The following is a 24,796-nucleotide window of genomic DNA, read 5'->3' as shown; positions in this document are numbered from 1 at the left end:
ATCCCCAGTAGGGATTACCAAGCTGTGTGCTGATTCCTCACTGATACCCGGATACAGGCACCGCAGGATGGCCAGGGCTCTGAGAGACTCTCCAAAAGCAGCTCCCACCAAGCGGCTGCCGCCCCCGCAGCCACCACCAGCCAGAGGTGGCATCACAGCGACATCCGGCAGGCTGGACGGGAAGATCAGCCGCTGCTGAGCCACAGGTGAGCCCGGCTTCCCAGCCTGCACCCCCAGCCCTCCTGCCGGGGCATCTCCTCTGCCCTGGGGCCTGGGGAAGAGGCCAGCAGAGCCGCTGCCATCTTCTGGTCGGCAGCCCCAGAGCACCAGGAGGAGTCCCGTGGAGCCGCTGCAGACCGCAGGACACAGCCAGGGACCGCTTGAGGCTACAGGACACCGCCGGAGACCAAGAGACACCACTGGAGACCACAGGACACTGTTGGAGATCATCGGAGACTGAACAATGCCACTGGAGACACAAGACACTGTTGGAGACTGTCAGAGACCAGAAGACACTGCTGGAGACCCTCCACCTTGGCAGGACAGAAAAGCCCTCTCGCACCTCTGCCCACCCCAGCCCAAGGAGGTGGAAGATGCCTCTCCTTGCTGACAGGCCAGCACCAGAGGCACTGAGGCTGCAAACCACGATGTTGTCAGCAGGACAAAAAGGAGGTGGGAGATGTCCCCACACCCATTGCCACCCACACGGCCAATTTCCACGGGGTGTCGAGGAGGCTTTAGGAGGACGACAATAGCCACGTCAAGAGGGAAGAGCCCCAAGCAGAAAAAGGCAGAGGCAAACGGGTGTCTCCGGGCAGTCTCTCATCCCAGCAGTAACCAGGGCCGCCCCTGCTCAGCTTCCCCGATGAGGCACCTTCACGCTGGTGTAACTGCACACGGCCCCGCTGCAGCACAGCTCTCAGCACCGCCCTGAGCCTCCTGCCCCGGCCCGGCCCGGCCCGGCCCCGCTTTCCCCACCACCCACCTTCCCCCTCGGCCACGCACACTCCCCCCGCGGCAGAGCCGGACCGGCTTTCTCCGCCCCCGACCCGCCCCTGCCTCGGCTCCGGCCCGGCCCCTCTCTCGGCCGCGCTCCCGTTCCCGGCCCAGCCGCTCCCGTCTCCCGGTGGGGTCGACGTGGTGGCCGGGCGGCGGCCGAAGGCGCAGCCATGTGGCTGGCGCTGGCGGCGCTGCTGGCGGCGGCGGGGGCGCAGTACGAGCGCTACAGTTTCCGCAGCTTCCCGCGGGACGAGCTGATGCCGCTCGAGTCCGCCTACCGCTACGGCCTGGACCAGTACAGCACCGAGAACTGGCCCGAGAGCGTCAACTACCTGGAGGTCAGCATGCGGCTGTACCGCCTGCTGCGCGACAGCGAGGCCTTCTGCCATCGCAACTGCAGCGCCGCCGGGCAGCCCCCCGCCGGGCAGCCCCCGGCCGGGGGAGAGCTGGCCGAGCTGCGGCTCCTGGCCGGGGTGCTGCGGCGGGCCCAGTGCCTGCGGCGCTGCAAGCAGGGGCTGCCCGCCTTCCGCCAGGCCCAGCCCGGCCGCGACCTGCTCGAGGACTTCCAGCAACGCGAGCCCTACAAGTACCTGCAGTTCGCCTACTTCAAGGTGAGGCCCGGTCCTTCATCCCTCTTCCCTCCCGTCTCATCTCTCTGCCCAGCCTGCGCTCCCCCTCTAGTCTTGGCTCCCCAAAGTCTTGCCTAGGGCTGTATCACCCTCCAGCCAAGCCAAGCGAAGCTAAGTCTGCCTGTCACTGTCGGGGTGGAGGGGGCACAGTGTGATGTGTCCCTGCACAGCCTCGATGGACACGGGTGCCCCATGCACTCAACGCTGAAAGTCTCCTGTCGTGCTGACCTCTCACCAGGCCCTCAGAGCAGGTTACTGTGGACTGTAGCCTTCTTCCCCATCGCCTCTTCCACAGCACTTTAGCCCCCAACTGGCATCCTTCCCACCTCCTCTCACTCCCCCTCCACAGTCAGGTCCCCTGGTCCCTACCCCTTCCTGGGCTGCTTGCTCTGCACTTCATCCTCTTCCCACCTCCTACCATTCAGTTCACTCTTCACCAGTTGTTCCACAACTCATCCAGCACATCCCCTCAATCAACCTCTCCAGTTCTTCCCAGACTCCCAGCCACTGGCTGCTGCCTCCTTGGCATGTGGTTGTGCTGTTCCTACCGCTGCCCCTCTCATCTTTCCGCCTGCCTTACTTTCCTCTTTCTCTGAAACCTTTTCCAGACCCTTCATGTCATGCTCTGCTCATGCAGGCGCTCTTTGCTGCTTCCTCTCCCTCGGTGTGTCTGTCTTCCTCTCTTGGTCTCTTCTGCTCCAGTTCTTTCAAGTGCAGCAGCCCCCTGCCTGCAACTCACAGACAGCCCAATGCCTGCAAAACTCCAGTTTGGTTACAGCCGCTGGAAGGAATCAAGCAAAAATTGGCTGCTGAAGTGTGACGCTGATGCTAGCCCTAGAATGCTATTTACTTTTTGCTCTTGGTTCAGCCAAGACTGGGGACACATACCTCTTTTAACAGATTTCATCCCGTTCTTCTCGCTTCTTGTCATCCTTCTGCCCAGGATTTAGCTGAAAATTTTTTTCCTCCTTCTCATCTTCATCTTCTCTCAGGCAAGGTCTATCCCTCATGCACTCCCTTCAGATACTGCAATTACTTGTTTCCATTTCTTGTCTTTAACTATTCCTTCCCTTCTTGTGGTATATACAAAGTTTGCAATGTATGGATCACAGCAGAAATCAGCCCTACTTCCCATTTCTGATAAAGTAACTGACAAATAGCAATGTGAGAGGGAAATTGGAGAAATCCCTCCTTCTCCCTTTCAACTGTTTTTCAGCCACATTTGCAGCCGGTTTGTGCAGTGCAGATGACGGGGGTTTGCCTTTAGTGTCAGTTCATATTGTCTTTCTTATTAGATTGTAGTCCAGGTCTGAGCTCTTCTCACTGACTTGGGGAGGTCTGAACGGCCCCTCTAGGGGTACAAACTGCTTCAAACTGCTGTGTACAAAGGACTTTTTCCTGGCTGGCGATTTTCTGAATAAAGGAATGTCACATCCCCCACCCTCCCAACAGCGTGTATAATATAGGAAGAAGGCGGAGGGAAACGCTTTGTGTTATTTTTTTAGTGTGATTATGTGTTTATTCAGGTGGGTTCAACAGTGAAATTTTGCCACGTCTTAGATCCTGGGGGTGGATATTTCTGTGCTGCTGCTTGCTCCTCTGGAGGGAGCCTTCTCATAGCCACTGAGTTTACTTCGGGATGTGTTTTTACAAAACTTTTTTTTACTGGTGAAAGTTGAAACCGAGAGTGAATTATGGACTAAGCAAAAATGAGAGAGCTGTCAGCTTACGAACAAACAGGGTTAAAGCATAAAGCACAAAAGAAACCAGGCATTTGACGAAAGTGCCGCTGAGATTTCCCTTCGCGTTTAGCACTGCCTGCGCTGACTGGAAGCACATAGTTTTGGGACAGCCAGGAAGGGCAGCTGGCCGAGTTCCAGTGCTGGGACACTTATAGCAGCACAGCAGCAAGAGCTCATGTTAGGGTTGCAGCCTTTCTTTGATGTCATCTCTCAAGTTTCTTTCTGAAATGAAAAGATACCTTTTATGGATGCAAACAGCAGAGTGCATGTGCATACATGCATGTGCTTCTTGCTTATAGTTTTATACATATACTTCCATGAGCTATTTCAGATGTGAGGTGGAACTTTATTACCTACACATCAATATGCTGAACGGGTTGATCTGAATCTTGGCTTACAAGGGAAAAGATTTTAACATTTCACAAATAATGAAGACTTTTTCTTTCTCTCTCCTTCCTAAATATGTGTATACAGACTATATAGTTTATAAAAATATGTAAATGTAGAAAATAAAAAATATAAATGCATGCACACAGAAGTACATATGTATTTGGCACATGCAGTTGTAAATGAGGAATACATACTTCACCAAGGATCTCTAACAGGGTTTAAAGTTAGTTTAAAAACGGGTACGGGAAATCACATAGTACACTAGGACACAATGATGGAGCAAGTCCCTGCTGTTTGCTCTAACTTTGTAACACCATCAGGCAGATACATTATTAGAATATTGTCTTGTGTGCTGCTAGGGCAAGAAGTGACACAAACACCATGTAAACATGGGCAGTGGTGGCTCCTGCTCAGCAGTCATAGATTGACCTCAGTAATTGTTGTGAGATTAATCCCACACGGGAGCAATAGTATATGCTTGTGCCTTGTCAGCGTTATGAACAGGGCCTGTGGAAGGGAAAAAATACTCTTCTTTTTAACTTATCTATGCTATCTGCAACTATAATAGATTTTAACATTAAAAGAAACATGTTCTTAGTGATGCAGCTAGTAGTAAAACACAAAAGATTTGTATCAGTTCTAGTGTACCATTGTATCTGCCGAGACTGTGATTTCAGTAGACCTAAGTTTGGGAATATATAGGCTGCAGGAAAGTTTGTTGACAGAAACTGGGAAACTGATTTTGTTTTTCCCAATTAACTTTTTTTCCCCCTTTCCTCTTCTTCCCATCCTTCCTTAGGCTAATAACCTTCCAAAAGCTATTGCGGCAGCTCACACATTTCTTCTGAAGCATCCAGATGATGAAATGATGCAGAGAAATATGGCCTACTATAAGAGCATACCTGATGCTGAGGAGCACATTAAAGACTTGGAGACAAAAGCTTACGAGGTATGATTTTTATTCAGTCTGGTCTTTCGGAACTCTTCTTTTACTCCTCTGATTGGGTGAGATTCGAGGATCTCATTTGCTTATATGTTCTCTGCTCCTCCTCTCCTTTCCCTCTTGCTGTTTTTATCCATCATCTCTGTTGTGTCTTCTTGTTGCATTCAGTAATTCTCACCTCTGGGACTTTATCAAAGCCTGTGCTTTAGACTCATTCTGTTCCCTCTGTCCAGCAGGCTTTTCTGTTGATCTGAAATGGAATTATGTACTCTACGTTCAAGGAAATATCTGGTAAAATCCATTAGCCATCTGTACTTGTTGTCTTCATATTAACTGGGAAACAGATCACGTAGTCATCCAGAAATGCAGAGACATCATTTACTAGATTTGAATTTACACACGCTTTCTGCAGAGCAGTTACTGTTGGTTTTCCTTCCTGCCAATTTTTCAGAATCTGTTTGTCAGGGCTGTGCGAGCATACAACGGTGAGAATTGGAGAACGTCCATCTCGGACATGGAACTGGCTCTTCCTGATTTCTTCAAAGCCTACGATGATTGCACAGCAGCCTGTGAAGGCTCCCGAGAGATCAAAGATTTTAAAGACTTCTATCTCTCCATTGCAGGTGAGTGGTTAGGAAACAGTAGGGAAAGATGTCCCAAGAGTGCATTTCAGTTAATCGTTAGGATCGGCTACCAAAGTCCCGTTCCTCAGTTTACAGTGTGAAATGCACATGGTGCCCCTGCTCACTTTGCGCCAGTTCGAATTTCTTAGATTCATAGAAATCTGCTTGACTTCTGCTTTACTCTTTCTTCTTTTCGGTAATGGAAATGAGGGCTGTCAGAAAATCAGAACAGAGAGTTTTTACATTACAATGGAAATTTAAGTGTCTGTCAGAATAAAAGAGAAGTATAAGTAACTGCTGTATCCATCTAGCAAATTTCTCTTGCCTATTTTTCATCTTTCCTACAGCAGAGTTTTTCTAGCAGATTGGATTTCTTTTTCTTTAGTCTGTATCTTTAAATCCATTGTTTTGCAAAGAAAGAGTCACCACCTTTTTGATTGCTGTCAAAATGGTGCACAGACATTTCTTATGCTGTTTGATAGAAAAATAAGTAGTTTCTCTAGTGCTCTGGGCTCAGTGTTGTTGACAATATTTATGTAGACAATGCCTGCATGTTTTCTCCACAAACTTAGAAACATGGAAACTGCCTCAGCATTTCTAAGCTGCCAGAAGGAAAACCAGCCCAACTTTTTGTCCAAAAGCCATCAGGTGTGTTGGTGAGGGAACTTGTGCGTCCGAGGTTTTTCTGCAGAAAGGAGATGTAGCAAAAACATTAACTAGAAGTACTTGATGAGTGCACGAGGCATTTGGAAGCCACTTGTCCTCATTGCATGGGATCACTTCACTGAGGAACTTGCCTCTCTGGCTTTCAGTGCTGGCTGGAATTGAACACTCCTGTATCTGGAGACTCCACTGCTCTTGTAGAAGATGGGTCTGGTAATTTCATTTGGCCAGTCGTGTTTAGTTAGCTTCAGAGTTCTTCATGTTAGGAGTCATGAGAGGTGAAAACAGAGCAGGGGGCCATTGCTGTTTGTTTACCTTGGTCAGAGACTTGCTGCACAAGCTTAGATAACTTACTTTCACCTGCAAACGTGGCTAACAGGGAAACTAAGGCTTTGAAATGTTTCTGTTTGATGTCGTTATATAATGTTATATATCCTGAACACACTTGTAATTCTTTTGACAGAGGTTTTATTGGAATGTATTTTCTTGAAGATTACTTGTAGTCCTGTCCCATTGTAGCAAGCTTTTGTAGACTGCGTGAGCTTGTGAACTTCACCATTCCTGGTGGAAAGGTGTTCTTTAGTGAGCAGAGTGTTAGTGTCTGTTTTGTCTTTTAGAACATCCAAACTGCAGGCACAAAATGCAGCCGTCTCTGGAGGTTTATTTTGCAATCACCTGCTGTATTTCTCTGTGACACAGTTGTACTCAGTAGCACGTGGACCTTATTCATGCAATAATTCAATGAAATTACCAAGCTGTCAAAATTAAATAAATTAGCAGTGTTAAGTTCACAGTTAGGAAATAATGCGATAGTCTGCAACTCTCTATATAAAAAACTCTCTATGTAAAACGTACTACCACAGACTGCCTGTAGGTGTCAGTCGAAGATAACTGCTTAGTTCTCTGGAGTTAGCTTTGACATAGACCATGTCCAGACCGCACTGATTTTTCAGAGGGGCTGAGTACCAGTACTTGATATGTACTTCAGATGGAGTTGTAGCTGCTCAGTACTTTCCAGCAGCAAGATCCAGAGGCACAGGACCCAGGAGAGCATTATAAGGCTCAGTTTTAATGGATAGCTGATGGGAAGGGTTACAACCATTCACTGTGGTCTATCCATATCCTGTGGTGTTGTTTTCTTCCTTCTAGATCATTATATTGAAGTCCTTGCATGCAAAGTACAGTGCGAGAGTCATCTGACACCCATTATAGGAGGCTTTGTTGTTGAGAAATTTGTGGCCACCATGTACCATTACTTGCAGTTTGCTTATTATAAATGTAAGTAGCGATTTAATGTGCTTAAATAACATTGGGATGATGTGGGACAGTTTGCATTCATCATCTTTTCCCTCTGGTTCTAATGCTTTAGGATGTAAATAGTGGTCTCCAGAATCTGCAGTTTAAACCTGTTCCGTGACAAAGTCTGGGCTGCCTGATGTCTCTTTTCTCCCTATATAACTGTGGTTAACAGGCAAGGGGGAGAAATGTTATGTATAGAGCCTGTGTTCATCAAATTGTCTATGATAAAATAAATTGCTGAATATCAGTTCCAGAAGGGCTGGATGTTGCCCAGGGCAGGCGCCTCTGTTTTAAGTTATATATGATAGTGACTGATCTTCACTGGGTGTTGGAAAAATGAGGTGGTTTCAGAGTAAGTGTGATCTGATCCATCACTGTCCTTCGTTCTTTATGTGACACCTACTGCCAGCACCAATTGCTGACACTTTTCAGAGTTTCGTATAAATAATATTAGTGTACAAGATGAATGTTCATCGTATGTATTTGACATGTTGAAATGACACACCAATTCCTCTGCCTGTTTGAAGCAACTCATAACATGTTAGGGTAAACGGTGTCAGTCACTTGCTATACATTGGAACTCATGCAATGACACAGACCCATTTGATACACCTGTGTACAAAAAAACATGTTTTGTGCCTAAAAGCCATGGTGGTCAAGCTGTCAGGCCCACATGGTTGCTAGGGAGCTGAATGTATAGCTCTAATAAGAAGATTTTTCTTACACTTCTAACTCATTCAGTTAAAGAGACGAAAGACTGTGACTTCAAGGCAACACGTTTAACAGGGTACCCCATATTCTAGTGAATAAATAATAAATTTTCAATTTACTGTTCAGAATTGCTTCCACAGACAAACCTACAGAGTATTTCATACCATTGGCTTCTTCCTAGTGGACTCTTAAAATTGTTAGAACCACTTAAGAGAAATGGCTGTGTTCTGGTGCTCAGTGATTACGCATTTGATAGGTAAATCATTCCACGAATGTTGTGGTTTCTTGAGGAACTACTTGCCCTGTAAAGAATGCATGTGGCCCTTACAGCTGCTGCTGCAGGCTCTAACATCGGAGGGCAGGCACATCCAGCCATGTAGCACCAAGCCATGAGTGACTTTTGCTTCTGTTGTTTGACTACACATTTTACGCATTGACTCTTTTCTCTTTGTCAGTTCTAGCACAGAGAAGTGGGGTTTTAAAAAATTTTTGTTGTTGTTTTTTAATAAATACCCCAATGGGGATCACCAAGCTAGGCCTTACCTATTTGAGAACACAAAAACAGCTTATCCTTTCTGAGAAGCATTTTTTTTTTCTATGCAGCCAGTGGGGAGGTAGGAAATGGGTCCTGTTTCCGTCTGAGTTTTTCAGACCTTAGATAAGATAAATAAACAAATTCCTGATATTATCTTGATTTTATTTGTGTGTTTATTTATTAGTGAATGACATGAAGAATGCAGCTTCTTGTGCTGCTAGTTACCTTCTGTTTGACCAGAAAGATGAAGTAATGAAACAGAACATGGTCTATTATCAGTATCATAAAGACAAATGGGGACTTAAAGAAGAGGATTTTCAGCCCAGATCGGTAGGTGAATTACTTTATATGTCTTCTAGACACATTCAGATATTTCCCTGAAACTCAGCAGGTAAGAGGTTGGGAAAATGGGGCTTGTCTATTGATTCTGGCGTTAAACATATCCTGTTTTATGAAAACCATATAGAAAGTTGTATGCAGAGATGTACTGCATAATGTGACAGTGAATGTCATTATAGTTCTTCCTTTTCTGTTGAAATATACTACAAATGGATATAATATGATATGATGACAAGTAAATTCTTGCTGGTACTTGTCTGCCACTTATTCATATTTATATCTTTATCTACTTCTGTAAATAAAATAGCTGACCGCTGAAATCTCCTGATGAAAAGATCACTCTAGTGACATTTGGGCTTTTATTATTTGCCAACATGTAGTTGCCCACCTGCTTGTTACTTCAGGTTCTGTGGGCATTGGAATGTGTCTGGATATGATAACCCCAAATAAACTCACTTTCCACTTAGCCCATTTAGAATATAATTGGGTGGATGAGGACAGAAAAAGGCTCAGGACCATACTGTATCTATTTATCTCAGAATACTTGCTGCAGAGAACCAACAGTAAACATCAGTCCATCCAACAATGATTGTACTCTTGCTTTGAAAACTAACTCTAAAAATGAATTTCTGTGCTGTTCTTAAATTTCCATGTCCAAGGAAATTTTACGTATAAAAGCATCTTTGCTGTGTTCCTGGACTCCTGCAGCCTGGACTCTGACAATCAAGTTGGATTTTTTGTCATTTCGTGTTACCAGGATTTGTGTCATGCAACTGATTTAACTGCTTTGTGACACGCGAGTGACTCCTTAGGTATCAGTGGTATGTGCTGTACAAGTGGTCATTAGCAATACATGTTCCACAAATTAAATTTAGTGCCTTCTCTTTTTCTCAGGGCATGACTTCTCCGTCGAATAGTTATTTAAGTTAACCTAGCTGAAGCAACAGCAGGCACCCCCCATGCCTGTTGCCTTTCCTGTGTTGCTTCTTCAGACACCTCTGTCACCGAGACCTGAGCTGCATTAAGCTCAGTACATATGTGTAGTGCTTAGGCAACTGGATTTATCTGGAGCAACACTGCAGAGAAGTTCATGTATGCACCTTATAGGTTGCAGTGATTTGATAATTACGGTTTCCTTCCTCTCAGGCCCGCCAGCTCAAGTCAAAAATACCACTCCATTTGAGTTAAGTCTTTTTTATTTTTGGACAGTGGTTATATGCAACACACCTCCTTATCTGAACACTGAAAACACAGGCCTGCCTGCAGGGTCAAGTGAGACAGAAAAGAGTGAAAATGCGTTTGGTTCTTTCAGGCAGCAACAGTGAGTCTTAGCTCACAGGGGAAAGGGACCACTCATTTGTCACTTTTGGGAACAGAACTGTGCTTTGTAGCCATACTGGGGACAACGTTTGCTGGTGGGAGTGAGAGGTAGCAACAGTATAAAACTGCAAACCACAGACAGGTTTGACATACATGTTCAGGGAGGACGGAAACAGGGTCCCTACACATTAACTCTGAATGTTTCATTGATAACTTCTCAGGAGCTGGGGACTAGAGATAATTCAACTTTTGTATATAAAACATTAAATGCACACAGCTGTATTTTCTTGTACTTTGATCCATGTAACTATGAACAGAAGTTGCTTGCTGTCCTAATCACTTGCCGTGAAACCCATAGTGCCTCTGGTTTGTTTTCACGAGGTGGGATGGGATGACAGCAGGATTTGGCTCTGGCACTAAGCTTTAGATGTTTCTGTGAAAGAGAAAGTCTCCTGTTTTTCTCCCTAAAAAGAGTTAAATGGGATAATCAAAGTAGATTGCTGTTGGTATTCACAAATGTGAGAGCAGGTGACTGAGCTAAACAGTGCTGTCCAGGCAAACAGCCAGGGAAGTGAGGAGGGACAGGTGGGTGACCCTGCAGAATTTCCCCACCCCAGACTCAGGCTGGGGTGGTGAGTCATTATCATGCAAAAGAGCTTAGTGTCTCTTTTTCCCAGAACTGCCTGCTGCCATACGCCAGCCAGAGGGAGGCTTTCTCACGTCCAAAGCCCGCTGGAATGCAGGCACAGGCTGCTGCTCAGCTCTGGCAGTCTCATTCCTTATTCTCAGACTCGCCAGTGCTTTGAAACATGAGAAAGAGAAGAGTGCTTTGTTATTCTCACAGCAATGGAGCCTGTGCTTAGAAAGATCCACAGAAAACATTGGATATGCTGCTTACTGTTCTGCTGTTTCCTTTCTCGAACATTATAGCCCTCCCTGGCATCTGCCTTCTGCTAACTTTGGGTCTCACTTCAGACTTCACTGGAGTAGTTTCACATGACATATGATGACATGTATGTTACCCTGAAGTAACACAGAAATTTTGATTTTTGATAGGAGGCAGTTCGATACCACAACATAACCACACTCCAGTTGGAAATGTATGAATTTGCAAAGGAACATCTGATGGATGATGATGAGGTGAGTTTTCTAGAAAGGAAATCGTGGTTGAACAAAAACAGCAATCACTTAAAGTGAAGATGATATATAGATTTAATTCCAAGATTTAACTAATATGGAAAAATATTCTTGTAACCGTGGCCAAGTTTTATCATAATTTTTTCTTTTGTAAATGGAATGTAAGAAACAAACCCAAAGAACATCATGTACCATTTAAAAAAATATAGGTCAGTATTAAAGGGTAAATATAATGCACTGAACCCCAAAAAAAAAAAAAAAAAAAAAAAAATCCAGTTTGCAAGCTATAACACCAGGGGGCAGAGGAGTAGCATATATATATTTAAACCATTTTTTCCCTGTTTTTTTTCTCTGAAATGTTGTTTAAATTAGATTTAAAGATCCTTATAATTTTGTCCAGAAATAACCGCCTAAATTGTAATTTTTGTCAAAAGGAAGTTTCGTTATCTGTTTTTTTTCTCTGCACAGTAACATTTTGGTCACCCAGTCTTGCTTCTTAAATGGTTGGAATTCATGGCCAAATAACATATAATGACTACTATTAGACTAGAAATATGTAAAGTGGATTTTTTGTGCAAGAAAAGTAGTTAAATTGTTGGAAGGGCATTTCTTTGTCTCCCACAACTGAAATTGAAGTATAAATTGTGGAGGCTTTTGGTTGCCTTTTCTTTTGCTTTGTTTTCAGAACCTTTCATTTAAAGGTTTAAAAAATCTTCAAATGATGGAATAGTTCATTGTTGGCATTGGCAAAGAGCTACATTATGGCATGTGACAGGGTTCTTGTAATGAGCACTGCTGAGGTCTTTTTTAGTTAGAAAAGAGAAAGACAGTTTATGTTAAAAAAATGAAATCACCTTTGCAATTTTTATTATATCCAGCACACAGGGAGAGATAATATTTTATAATGGAGAAGTAATAACATGTCTGCACTGCCTTCAATATGCTAGTGACCTGAAAACAACTCTATATGTAAAATTCCATTGCAAGGTTACCAGACTTTAGGAAGACTTTCCATTGTGATAAAACTCTGTGAAAGACAATTTAATAAGCTTGTTGTAAGATTGAGCTTAGATGAGGACTAGTCTGTATGGATTCTCATAGGGGTGTGAAATGCTTGAGCACTTTTTTATATTCCCTTATTGGTTTGTGCTTTGCCCATAATGTTTTCTGTGTTCGACATAGATTTAATTAGTAACTTTTTCCTTCTTCCACATCTGCTGCCTCAAAACACGAGGATGAGTAATCAAGGAAGGAGAGAAGCAGTCAGTTGTGAAGGCTTTCCCCCCATATGTTGTTACAAGAAGGGATTATGGAAACAATCTTCAGCCTCAAGCACTGCGTACAGGATAAACAAGCATTCATTTGCTGGCACTCATTCCTGTAGCCCATTTCACCAGTGCAATTATAAATGACCTTGCAATCTACAAGAGCAAAGTACAGTGGAAATGTCAATTAAACTTTTGGGAAAGTATCAAGGAAGTGACATTATACTGAAATGCATGTTTGGGTTAAACATCCAAGATAACTGGGCCGGGTCATGCCACAAATATCCCTACCCCACACTCTCATTGTATATGAAGGTTATCATTCTCCTCTCCCGAGGAAAAGCTTGAGGGATTCTGTGCCTGCCCTTACTAGGGCTGAAGAACCTGGGAGAGACAGAGGCTGCCCATGCCTCTGGCTTGGCTCTGGCTTTTGGTAGTGAACTCATTAAATCCCTGGCTGCCAGAACTTCTCTTTGGCTGCAGGAGCCTTCGAGGGAGTACAGACAGAGCAGGAATAGCACAAAGGTAAAATCGCTACCTTGCAGTTTCTGCTATATGGGCAGGACCTGGGAGCATAAGTGGAATTTTTTTTAATATTTCTCCTGGCACGGACAGAAAAGTTTATTCTGTAGGAATGCTGAAAACTGATGAAAAACTCAGATAAGGTGTTACAGTAAAAGCTTTATTAAAAATTGTTAGGGATGGAGGCAACCACTCTTTTTAGTGCACTGTGTTTATTTAAACCATGTGCTTCTCGGGCCATAGGCCATGCCTTTTGTGAGTTTCTGTGGTCCATGTTTGCTGTCTGTGAAGAAACCCATAGAATAATCTGTGGAAAAATACCATTCTCTTTTTCTTGAGTGAAGCAAAAGGATTGATGGGGCAAAAGGATCTCTTCCTATGTGAATATGTCATTATTCCCAAGTGGAGAATCTCACTTTATTTAGACTCCTCACTGCTCCCGTATCCCAGATCATCCATGTATCTTTTTAAATCCCATTAGCAAAACAAGTGAGAACATGTGGCTTCTTCCGATAATACATTGCAGTAATTGCAGAGGCTGGAATATGCAGTAATGATTTTTGCACATGTTGCTACAAGAAATACCGTCCTGTTCATGTTACTTTATTCATGTTTTTTCCACAAGGAAATGAAAAACTCTAGTTCAAACATTAAACACAGTAGAGGTGACAGAGAATGTTAACGCCAACTAGCTACAAATTACTTTTTCTTAAAAGTAATTATTATTATTAAATATCCTTACAGTTTTCCACAGTGACATTAAAAGAACATTAAACAGTGTTGTCATCTTAGTTGGCCATGGATAGTTAGGCTTCTTGATTTCTGTTCAGATGCGTAATGCATAAAGGCTATAATAGATATAACTCCCAGTATTGCACAGATTTAAATAGCAAACTGAAATGGCATTAAGAGCCAGATACTTGGCTAGTGTAGATATAACTTCAGCACTACACTAATTATATGAGACATGCTTCTGGCCCATAAATTCAGTGTTCTTGAGGAATTTTGTTTAGGGATAGCTACTTAGCTGTTCTAAATTACATAAGAACCACAAATATTTGGCCAGGATGATCCTACAGTGCAATTTTTCTTTTGCTACTTAATCAGTAGGTGAAAAGCCGTTGGCAGCTTTGACCCACTATTTTGGCATCTCATTCTTTTTATTTGTATATAATGTGTGTGTCCATTTATATAGTAGCTGAAATTCAAACACTCCATTCCTAAGTGTGATGCGAAGGACAATATGTGTTGAATGAGTGTGACCAGTGGAAAGACAAGATATGGAATAGCATCAAAGCACGAGGGCCCAGTAGACTGCTGATAGCAAATAGTAATCTGAATTCAGCCTATTTTTCTGTTCAGGAATTGCTAACAACATATTTTTGGCTTTATTAGCTTGCTTTTTGCATATGTTCATATGATTCATAGAAGTGCGCTCATAAGAGCAAGTTGTAAATGCAGACCTGTAAACACTGCCCTGCATGTGACCTCAGACCAACACGACTGGAATAGCACCGCTACGCTGAGAAGAGCTGGTGGCAGCTGTTTCAGAGAGAGCAGGCAGCTATTTGGCATTGTTATGTTCCCTGTTCAGCATAGGTTTCTTTAATGGAAAAAAGAAAAGGAGATTTTTTTCATCGTTTCCTAGCAGAGATACTGCCCATGTGGCTGGCTCTCCAGAAGCTTCCTCCGTTCCCCTCTTGCTTCTTTGCCACTGGATATGTGTCTTGGTCAAAGGTGTTCCTCCTCCCATTTAAACCACCTGCCATGGGAAGCTGTGAACATAGTTGGGCTTCTGTGGTAGGATGTCCCCAAGTTGCAGGTACTGACATTAGGAGGAATTTTTACCTGCCCAGATTTCCTTAAGCTTCTGCATGGTGCATAAAGCAGGCAAGAGAGCATAAATAGGGTTCAAAACCAAAGTTGCTAGAAGGCTTCTGTTTTCAGGGTAATGGGAGCAATGTTGAAGTTCCTCTGAAACTGAGTCAACTCATGTTTTATAGGCATTATAAAAATGTTAAGAGGAAAGCACATTTATTGAATTACTGTAAAATACTATTGTAATAACTTCAGTGTACTGCAATCTCCTATAGTATACAGGAAGGGAACAGTTACATGTTCAGAATGTATCATTAAAAAGTGAAATGGAAAAATATTTGAGAAAGTAGTTAGTATACATGTAAAGAAAAACTAAGGTCTCTTAATATTGAAAACAAAACAAACCCAAACGCCTAAAAGCATGTGACAGTGGGTCACACTATGGACTAAGTATCTGAAAAGTAAACAAGTTAAGGAAGGGCCAAATAATTTTTCTGCACAAAGAATGAAGGGATTTTTTTTTCTCCCCTGCTAGAATGTGAGGAATGTCCAGCCTGGTCTGTACTGCTCGTGGAGGATCTGGGAGGGCTTTGAGGTGGTTACAGTGAACTCGCGTGTTTTAACTGAAGATTGGATCAAGGAACTTTTCCTTGGTCGAAGGATGAATAAACCTTTCAGGCTAAGCCACTCGTTGACACATGCCTTACTGTTATCCAGAAATAACGTGTGTGTCCCCCGAAATATCGCTGGCTGGTGGGTTGCATGTTGTGCATTTGCAGGCTCTATCAGGCCCACAGAGCATGTATCTTCTATAGTCATCCACATCAAACCTTTGTCTTCACTCTTGCAAGATGGCTATTCATCCTTGAACAAAATCCAATGTTTTTCGTAACCCAGCTTTTTGTCACTACTCCCATTATTGCTCAAATTAGTTACGAGGGTAGTTACAGGACAATTACTCATTAGTTACATTAGTAATTACTCATTAGTGGCCTCCTCATGGGGGCCACCCCTGCAACCCTTCCCACTACCACAACCTTGCCACCTACGCCCAAGACATAAGGGAATCAGATCTGTTACTCTCACTGTTGAACAGATTTTCCAGTCATTAATATCTTTGAACTTTAGCAAAATCTGAATTTTTGCCTTGAAGGACAGCTGGGGGGTATTTTGTGGGATAAATATTTTCCTTCTAGGTCATAGATTATAAGGAAACAAAGATCCAGCCAGTTCTTGCTGTGTGGATTGTCTCTTGAGGCTCAACTTGTTGGATGAGTTAGGGTAAAGGCTGTTTCTTATTCATTCACTGATAATCACTTATGAAAGCATGTCCATACTAATATATTTCTGTAGATCTTAATTCATTCTAGAACATTGTTATTTTAATATTCTTTGCTACTTCCCTGAAGAACAGGCTATCCCACTGCAGTGCAAATGGAATCCCTACAGAAAAGGCCATCAGCAGATCTGCATGGAAAGTATGGGTTATTGCAAGAAAGCTGTTTTTTCCCAGAACTTTTCCAGTGCACATTGAGAAAGGACATAATAGATTGTAGGTGGAGGCAAAGACCCATGAATGATTAATATTTGCTACGCAGAAGGCAATGCTTAGTCTTTGCAACCAACGGCAAAGCGTCTGGGTCTGTCAGTGAGCAATACGACTCCTACTGCTTGCTACTATTTTTAAATGCTGCTGTCGAAAGAAAAGTTGGTGCTGCACCATCAGTCTCGAATTGGCCATAACCGAGCCATGTATTGGTAGCTTTTTCTCTTTTCTGTTTATTTTAATAGCTGGCTAGGAGTCTCCAAAGTACAGATGTTTCTTCTAAAAGGTTGTGTTTTGTGTGTGTGAATGCAGCATTTAATATTGCATAAGGAAGGGCCAGCAACAATCCCTGGCCCAATGTGTACCTCAGTCTTGGACACTCAGCTTGCGGTAGTAACTGAGGAGTTCTGCATTTTTCTCCTTTTTAGGACTTATTTTTTCAAATGTTGGAGCCTCACTTATAATAGTGCACCAGTCTCACTATCCTGGGTGACCTTATTCAGAATTGACCAAGAACTCTGTTTTAAAATTATTTTTTATTATAATCCACCTACTCATATACCCTCTGTAAAACCTGGAATTACTTACTATGGTACAAAACTTGTTCTTTCTGTTTGTGCCTCTGTTTGGTTGTTAATTTAAGCCTAGGGTGCTCAGTTTGTATATCTGACAGATAATTAGAGGCTCCAGTTGATCAGATCAACTTCTCTGAGTCTTCCTACCACTCACACCAGTCTGGGAGCATTCCCCTGCTGCTGTTTGATACCATACCTCCCATATTTCAGGCTATACCTGTCCCATCTTTTCCCATGCATCCTTTCCACTGACTGTCCCTGGATTCGGAGAGGGAAGAGGTTGGTAGCCCAGGGAAGGAGACCATGGGATGCCAGCAGAGCTGTTGTACCTGCAGTACGTACCTGACCCCCAATGCAAACCTGGAGGCAGTGACTGTGGACTGAGGGCCAGCTTGCCAAAGAGGACGTGCTTCACTGCAGCTGACCAAGCTGTCCGCATGTGTGTACTTCCCAGTTGTTGGCTGCCTAACTATCAGACATGTACTGGTCTGGCGGCAAACCGTTCTCTTCCCTGGACTTAGTCAAACTTCACATACTGATTTACTAGCTACCAGCCAGACAGCTACATCCCGCTTTGGGCCATATATTGCTCAACTCTGGTTTACATCAGCACTGTGTCTGAGCAGCACACTTATGTAACCTGCATTAGAGCTGGGTGGCTGTTGTCCCATCGAGTAGCTGGCAGCAGAAAGAATGATGGGTTTGCAGCCGACTTTGCATGTAAAATGCAACGTTCTTCCTATTAAGATAGGTAGCAGCCGAAGAGCATACCAGATAACGGGAGGAACTCTGTCACCCTGAATGCTTAAATCGTATCAGAGAATCATTTTTAGACTCCAGGTCTACAGGCCAACACGAAGTTATTAGATATCAGTGGGCAGGAGGCTTTTACCCTGGAATGAACACCTGTGAAATATTTGCCGACTTCAGTCGTGCAAAATGCCTGATGTGGTGTCAAGTGAGTGCTAATGGGATAAGGACAGAGCTCAATCTGGTCGTAGCTGTTAGTGTGACAATGTGATGATCAGCTCTTCTGACGTAGCATTATCACCTTTTCATTAGCTTGCCAACAACAGTATGGACAGCTTGCAATATTTTAACTATGAGCTTTGTTTGTCTTTAACTGTAATCTGGAGGTTTTGCCTTTTTGAAAATAACCAACATCCAGGCAATTATTCTGTTGCATTACAGCATATTTTATGTATATGTATTGTTTTGGCAACTTTTAAAATATTTTTGCCATATTTCAACCTCTCTTACTCCCTAATACTTCTCAGTAGACAACAAAGGCTTTGTCATACCTTCCTTTAGAGATCATTTTCAGGCACTGGAGATTTCAGATTTCAGTCAAATTTATTTCAAATACTGTTGCTTTTAAATATCGTTTCCATTTAAAACTTGGACTTTGTATGTATTTCTGTATTTGAAAACATACTAGAAGAAAAAAACCCTGAATTCTGCCTGAATCTTCTGTGACTTCTAAAATATCCTATTTTGCTTGTGAGCATGACGATAATATGAATTTAATTAACTTCCCATGTGGTTGAGTTACCAAAGGTACAATACTGAAATCCTCATGCCTTCCTTATGCTTAATTCTGGGTCATCCAGCCAGATGTTTATACCTTTCACCCTACCTCTCAGACTGTCACCTTTGTGTTGTCTTTACAGGTAGACTGAGGAGAGAAATCCTTTTTAAATATCTGTTATTCTTTTGTTAAACTATGATCCTGAGGTGTTAAAGAATCAGTCTGAATTAGATCTGGCACCCCTGTAGTAGACACCTGTATTCTCAGTCTTGTAACTGTTCAGAGCTGACGGGACCTGCCTGTCTGCAGTCCTTCAAGGGGCAACCCAATGCTTGTGCCCACAGTTTAAGGACCTGTGCTATAAAACCTGACCTGAAGTCCCCTGTGCCTCTGTTTCTCTATCTTCCAAACGCTGGCATAGTGACTGTTGGACCTAGTGGCTATTTTCTTCATGTGCATCTCTGAAGTGGTATGGAGTTCCTCCCATGATTGGGCTCCTTAGGCAATCAAAATACTTCTAACAAAGGAAAACTTGCAGAAATGTCGAATTCCTGTTTTCCCGTTGCCAGACTTCCTGCAACCAGGAAGACAAGTAGGGAATATGAAAGTGCTGGCATTTTTTCTTGTGTTTTTATTGAATTGGATACTTAAATGTTTTGAACAAAGTCAAAGCAAAATAAATGCCGTCCTTCAGGACTTGCTAAAACCACTTCATAGTTGCAGAAGCTCAACAGTGTTTTAAGATGGAGCTGTGAAGCAGGAAACAAGAGCAGCAGCTATTGCAGCCAGCTTTCCTCCCACTTTTATTTTTGTTTGCTTGGTTCTCATTACTTCTCTCCTTGCTAATCACACTTCTGAAAAATTTGATGTTAATATGTTTTATCACCGTATCTGTAATGCAATTGTTGTATTCAAAATAGACAAAAATTTCCTCTTATTATTTTCACTGACAGAGGTTTTAATACCCTTTCCTCACCAGAACAGAAAACTGTGAAATTTTGAGTCGCAAACCGCATGTGTCTGGAACTAAATGACATCTTAGGACCTTTTTAGAACATAGGTTTATGTCAAGAAAGGAAGAACAGGAAAGTTAAAAAAAATCCAGTTAATTTAAAACAGTTTAACAGAACATTGTAGTTATTAGAATAAAAGGTTGGAAATGTAATGTTGAGCATCCACATCTCTCTTACAGCTCAGCATTTGAGTTGTATCAAAAAGTGAAAATAGGCACAGGCATTGCCACAGGTCTCTCATCTCAGGCAGTGTTGTTTCTGAACTGTGCGTGGAAGGCAAAGCAGAAAATACTGGTATTTCTGTGGGTGCCAGCAGAGAGGCTGCTATGGGCAGTTTTGAGTAGTCTGAGATGCTCCTGCACATTTGCTCTTACCCTCTTGCTTTTCACTGCTGAAGATGTTACCTTGGGCTGAAAGTGATTACACCAGGTCTTAGCTCAGTTACTGTAGCTTGGTTGACAAGGCTGTAAATTCCAGCTGATGGGGCTGTATCATCCCAAAATACTCAGGCTTGACTGCAGTAAGACATTTGACTATGATATATGACGTGCAACTACATCATGAGCAGTTTAAATAAAGTTGGGTTGTTATGTTGTGTTGGTACCCTGTATTAGAAGAGCGAAGCTTGTGAATAGAACATCTTCTGGCCTGAATCTAAACTCAGTGTATATGTTTCCAGTATGGAAAACATTCTAGTAGCTCTGGTTCTTTACCTTTTTGCTTCGTCAAAGCATGGCATGTGAAGATCTGTTTTTGAAAATGAAGGAGCTGTGTGTTGAAGGGTGTAAGGATGTAAACAGTTAGAGCAGACAGATGCCAAGTCAAAGTTATGGTTCTACAAAACACTTGTGCTTTGAATTTTGAAGCTTTCTAAATTTCTTTAATGTTTTGTGCTACTTGAACAATTTCCTAATTCAACAGATGCTTTAAACATTTATGCTACTATTTTCTAAATCTGAGGATTTCATTGTCTATTTAAACGCCTGAAAAAGTACGAGGATTTACTGTGAAGTATATAACGTTGCCTTCTTTTAATGTCTGTATGTTACCGCAAGTACTTGCGCTACCCCTGTATGGGCCATTTACTTGCATTTTATAGGCTTATTGTGCTTGCTTCTGTATGAAGGGTGTTAAAAATATTTAGACACCTATTATTAACAGTTTGTTTTGATTAAAATGCCTCCACCAATTTTGCAGTACAGGGTTAACTTGTTTCTGTTAAATTTAATCCTTTCTAGGGTGAAGTTGTGGAATTCCTTGATGAGCTGTTAGAAGTAGAAGAAAAGAAGGAAGCCTGATGAGTGAAGCCACCACAGAGTGTTTTATAAAAGTGAAGACTCACCATTGCTCCTTACTATTGTTTTTGGTCACCTGTAGTTCCAGTTAGATATACCTCAAAGCTGCTCCTTTAAGCCCCACCTTATGTCACAAGTTGCACTCCTGAAAGATCACTTCCATGCTGCACTGACCCTTCTGTGAGCATGGCTTTTCCTGAGCACTGACAGAACTGGTGCATATGAGTTTTCCTCTTGAGCTTTCTTTCCTTTACACAAACACAACATGACAGACTATTTGTATTTTTTGAACTAACACTAAGGTTCCTCATTTTGGTGCTGTTCTACTAAGTTATAATAGTACAGCTAAATTCCAAAGAACTTTTGTCAGATTATGAACCACAGGTGGCATAACAGTTCCTCTAGACTTTTTGAGCTATGTATTGTATTATTTATATATGTCTTTTTTTTGTGATGATGAATAAAGTGGTACCAAATCCCAGTGCACCTGGAAGATGTTAAGATGCATTTAAATAGCTGAAATCAGATGATTTTAAAAAGCATAATTGGTGATCTTGTAAAAATTGCTTAAATAATTCTCTAAGCCGTCTTGGTCTTTCTTAAAAACTCAATTAAATTCCATGATGTGAATCTGAGGTCACATAGAACTGAATAATAAATAATTCCTCTTCTTACCCATTCTTACTCTTCATGTTGAAACAACTTGTGGTTCCTGTGTGAGGCGAGGCTAATTTTGTATAAAATAATGATAGTTGATATATTTAGTATTCTTTTCTGTAGGAAACAGTTTGCATGGGTTTTTTTCAGTCTGGTGGGACTATCTGCATATTTTTTATCCAAAACTAAGTACAGGTGGAGACCGAAGCAATTTTAAGTGGACTGTTGAAAAATATTTGCATATGAATTCCTTACATTTTTATTAGCTATATGGCAGAGTCCTGTACAGAAATACTTTGAAGGCCACAGAAGTACCATGTTAGAGATGAGTAGTGAATTAGTGCACAAGCCTACTGAACAGCAGAAATCCCATTGACCTCAGAGGAGGATCCAGGATTTCATCCTTTTTGCTTTCCTCCTTTGTTTTTAAGGACCAAGTCCTGCAAGTGGTTTCATCCTGCTTACGTCAAGCGTAGACAAGAGCATTCAGTGCCCTTATGACTGAACCCTAATTCAGTTGAATGGAAGTGAATTGCAATACCAAAATCTGCTTTAGGTTTTCAAAAGGGCAAAACATGATCTACACTACCTTGCTGAGTAGTTGCTGCTGTAGCTGATGTATGCTGTAGAAGTACAGTGTCTACACTACTGAGTGTCTGCAGAGAACAAGAAGGGGAATCCACAGGATCAGGTTTCAGTGTCCTCTGGCCTGTGACAGCAATGAAACATTTTAAAATGTTAAAGTTGTGTGTGAAAGATGTTTGGAAGATCAGGTTGGGTTTTTTTAATTTCTTTAATATAAATTACAACTAATCCACTGAAGTTGATGGGCAGACTGTTTTATTCTCAAAATGAAGATCTATCAAGAGCCTTTTAACTTTTAGGAGCTTTACCCAGCTCCACTTGTGGTACCAAGACCAGAATCTGCCTTGCTGTATGCCTTGAACATACAGAGGGTGCATTGGATTTCCTTACGCTTTTTGTTCCACACAATAGTAGCACTCCGTTTGTTGTAATTTTATGCGAGAATTTAACTTTGCTTTTAAAACTTAGAAGCCGTTGATTGTAAACCATGACTGACTTCCCTATTAAATTCATGTATAATAGTACCCAGCTGGGGTAGCTTCTCCAGCTTGTCCCTGGTTTTCTCTTGCTGGAAGTGTGTGTGTGCTCAAGGGAGAGGGTACTGCTCTGGAGGCCTCTCTTGTTCCTCTGCTTTCCAGCCTGCATAGGACAACTCTAGATTTTCTCCTCAGGAACAGGAACTGCACCATTGATGTTAAGATCGTATGTCCTAATAACTTCATCTTTGCTACTCCAGCTTTCAAACCCAGAATTCCCACCATTAAATGGCACGGAAGTGGTTGAGGGTGGATGTATCAATCTACATTGCCTTCCTTTTATGACATTTGTAATTTACATTTTTCTTATTTACCAAACTGACTTTGGTGCTCTGTTGTCTGCCTATTTGTTTCTGTGGCACCCTAGCTCTTGTGTGCTGCCTGTAGGTACTGCAATGCAAAACCTTAAAGATTTCCGAGAGAGGTACTTGTAATTCAAGTTCCTGGGCCTGAGGTTTTCCATAACTATACACCTTGTGTGGAAATAACGTGTGTGCATAAAGCTTCTAATCAGATTTTGCCTGTTGGTGAAGCAAGTAGCATAGACTACAGTAGCTATGAGACGACAGAAAATCAGTTCCAGGATCTCTTTGGTTTGCCACCCAGAATGATTTCTTTCCAGTTAAAGAACTCCTTTCCCCTTTCCAGCACTAATAGTTGGAGATTGCTATAATCTTTTTTAAAGAACAAAGTATGTGGTACAATATTGTAATATTTTCATTCCACCAGTAAAACACTAGGCACCAGAATTAACCTGTTATGTGATCTGTTTGACTTCAATGGGTTACACTGGGCATACATTTAGCATCTATGAACCCTAATTTTGCCAATTCATCAGTTATTTAATCATCGCAAGTCTCCCACATATCAATTTTCTGGTAAGCTTGTGATTCTGTCTTTCAGGCTTCCTTAGCTTATCTCTTTTTTCATGTTCAGTCATTTCCTCGGCTCTCGGCCTTACAGCTAAAATCCCCTCCTATTGTGCCTTCTCAAGTGGGGATTTCATGATTTGCTAAGATGTCCATTAACCAGTGATGGATTTTTCTTAGGCCTACATTAAGTAAGTCTGATGTCCTTTACTGTTCCATTTAACTTGAGGAGGCAACTGATACTCTTGTGGCCTCCTGAAATGTGGCACCATGACCCCTTTTTCATTTTGTTCAAGTGTCTGTGGATTTTTTCTGGCTTGCTTAATTTCCACTACATATGGTCCCAAGCCAGTTCAATCTTATTAAGTACAAGTAGTTCTCAAACCCTTGTTCTTTTCTAATGAGAAATAGCTCCTCTTCCAGTTCTTCAGTGTTTATTGTGGCTTTTTCCAGCATTCTCAGGTTCTTTTAACTGATTTTTCTTTTGCTGCTGCTGTTGTTAGATGCCAACATTTACATATGACTGCAATAAATTACTGTCTTCCACTTCTCTGATCTTGCCAGCTCTTCTTGGAAGGCTGTGGCAATATGGTTCTTGCTTCCCTTCTGCCACCCCCAAATCCTTGCAGTTCTGAGTTGTCTGCCTCAGACATTAGCAGTTTCTGCCTAACTTGATGGGATATTTAGATTTTGTCTCCATTTCTTGTTTTTGACAAGGCTTCCAGTATGATGCTGATGCTCAGGAAAGTGTCATTTTGATGAAGCCACCACATTCATGTGACTGACTCAACTGCAGCATCAGTATCATGTGTCTGGTGATCCTGGGCAGACCCTGGAGATGAAATACATATCGACCTCGGTGGTAGTATTGCTTGTTGTGGAGCTGTACAATGACACTTTTTTAATAATTGCTCATATTTCTAGTAACAGATCTGGCTATCTGCATAGCTGCTGTTGGTTTCTGATCCTCCGTTGCTGCCCACTATCAAGTCTGCAATAATTCTGAGCATGTCGTTCAGTCACCACTCAGAGGTGAATGGTGGGTGAAGTCCATCTTCTGGCAGATGGCTGGCACAAGGCTCTGCATGCAGTGCAAGTCCTGTGCTTGATCTCTTGTTGCATGGGGTCCTGCATGCAGGGGAACTGCTTGAAAGCTGAAGATTAAACCGAGTCACAAATGCTGGTACACTGAAGTGGATATTTGGTTCCGTGAAAAACAAGGTAGCTGGCTGGCAGCACAATCCTTTGTATCTAAAC

The 24,796-nt window shown here is 42.4% G+C and overlaps 1 protein-coding gene across 1 annotated transcript; it reads left to right on the top strand.

The window, feature by feature from the left end:
• Positions 1–1,043: 1,043 nt before the first annotated feature.
• Positions 1,044–24,485, top strand: CRTAP (cartilage associated protein). Its single transcript, XM_065629613.1, has 7 exons — positions 1,044–1,610; positions 4,560–4,709; positions 5,155–5,326; positions 7,139–7,267; positions 8,719–8,864; positions 11,250–11,333; positions 20,836–24,485. Exons 1-7 carry the CDS (start codon positions 1,170–1,172, stop codon positions 20,893–20,895), a joined length of 1,182 nt encoding a protein of 393 aa, XP_065485685.1. The 5' UTR covers positions 1,044–1,169; the 3' UTR covers positions 20,896–24,485.
• The last annotated feature ends 311 nt before the right edge of the window (positions 24,486–24,796 follow it).

The sequence above is a fragment of the Caloenas nicobarica genome, chromosome 2, assembly GCF_036013445.1.
Source record: "Caloenas nicobarica isolate bCalNic1 chromosome 2, bCalNic1.hap1, whole genome shotgun sequence".
Classification (NCBI taxonomy): Eukaryota; Metazoa; Chordata; class Aves; order Columbiformes; family Columbidae; genus Caloenas; species Caloenas nicobarica.
The sequence above is the reverse complement of the archived record's forward strand: the minus strand, read 5'-3'. Positions and strand labels throughout refer to the sequence as shown.

What these genes read in the sequence shown, in the direction of transcription:
- CRTAP (XM_065629613.1), top strand. Translation starts at nt 1,170, where the DNA reads ATGTGGCTGGCGCTGGCGGCGCTGCTGGCGGCGGCGGGGGCGCAGTAC. An exon ending in CTTCTATCTCTCCATTGCAG is followed by an intron (nt 5,327 to 7,138) that starts GTGAGTGGTTAG and finishes TCTTCCTTCTAG; the next exon opens with ATCATTATATTGAAGTCCTT. An exon ending in ATCTGATGGATGATGATGAG is followed by an intron (nt 11,334 to 20,835) that starts GTGAGTTTTCTA and finishes AATCCTTTCTAG; the next exon opens with GGTGAAGTTGTGGAATTCCT.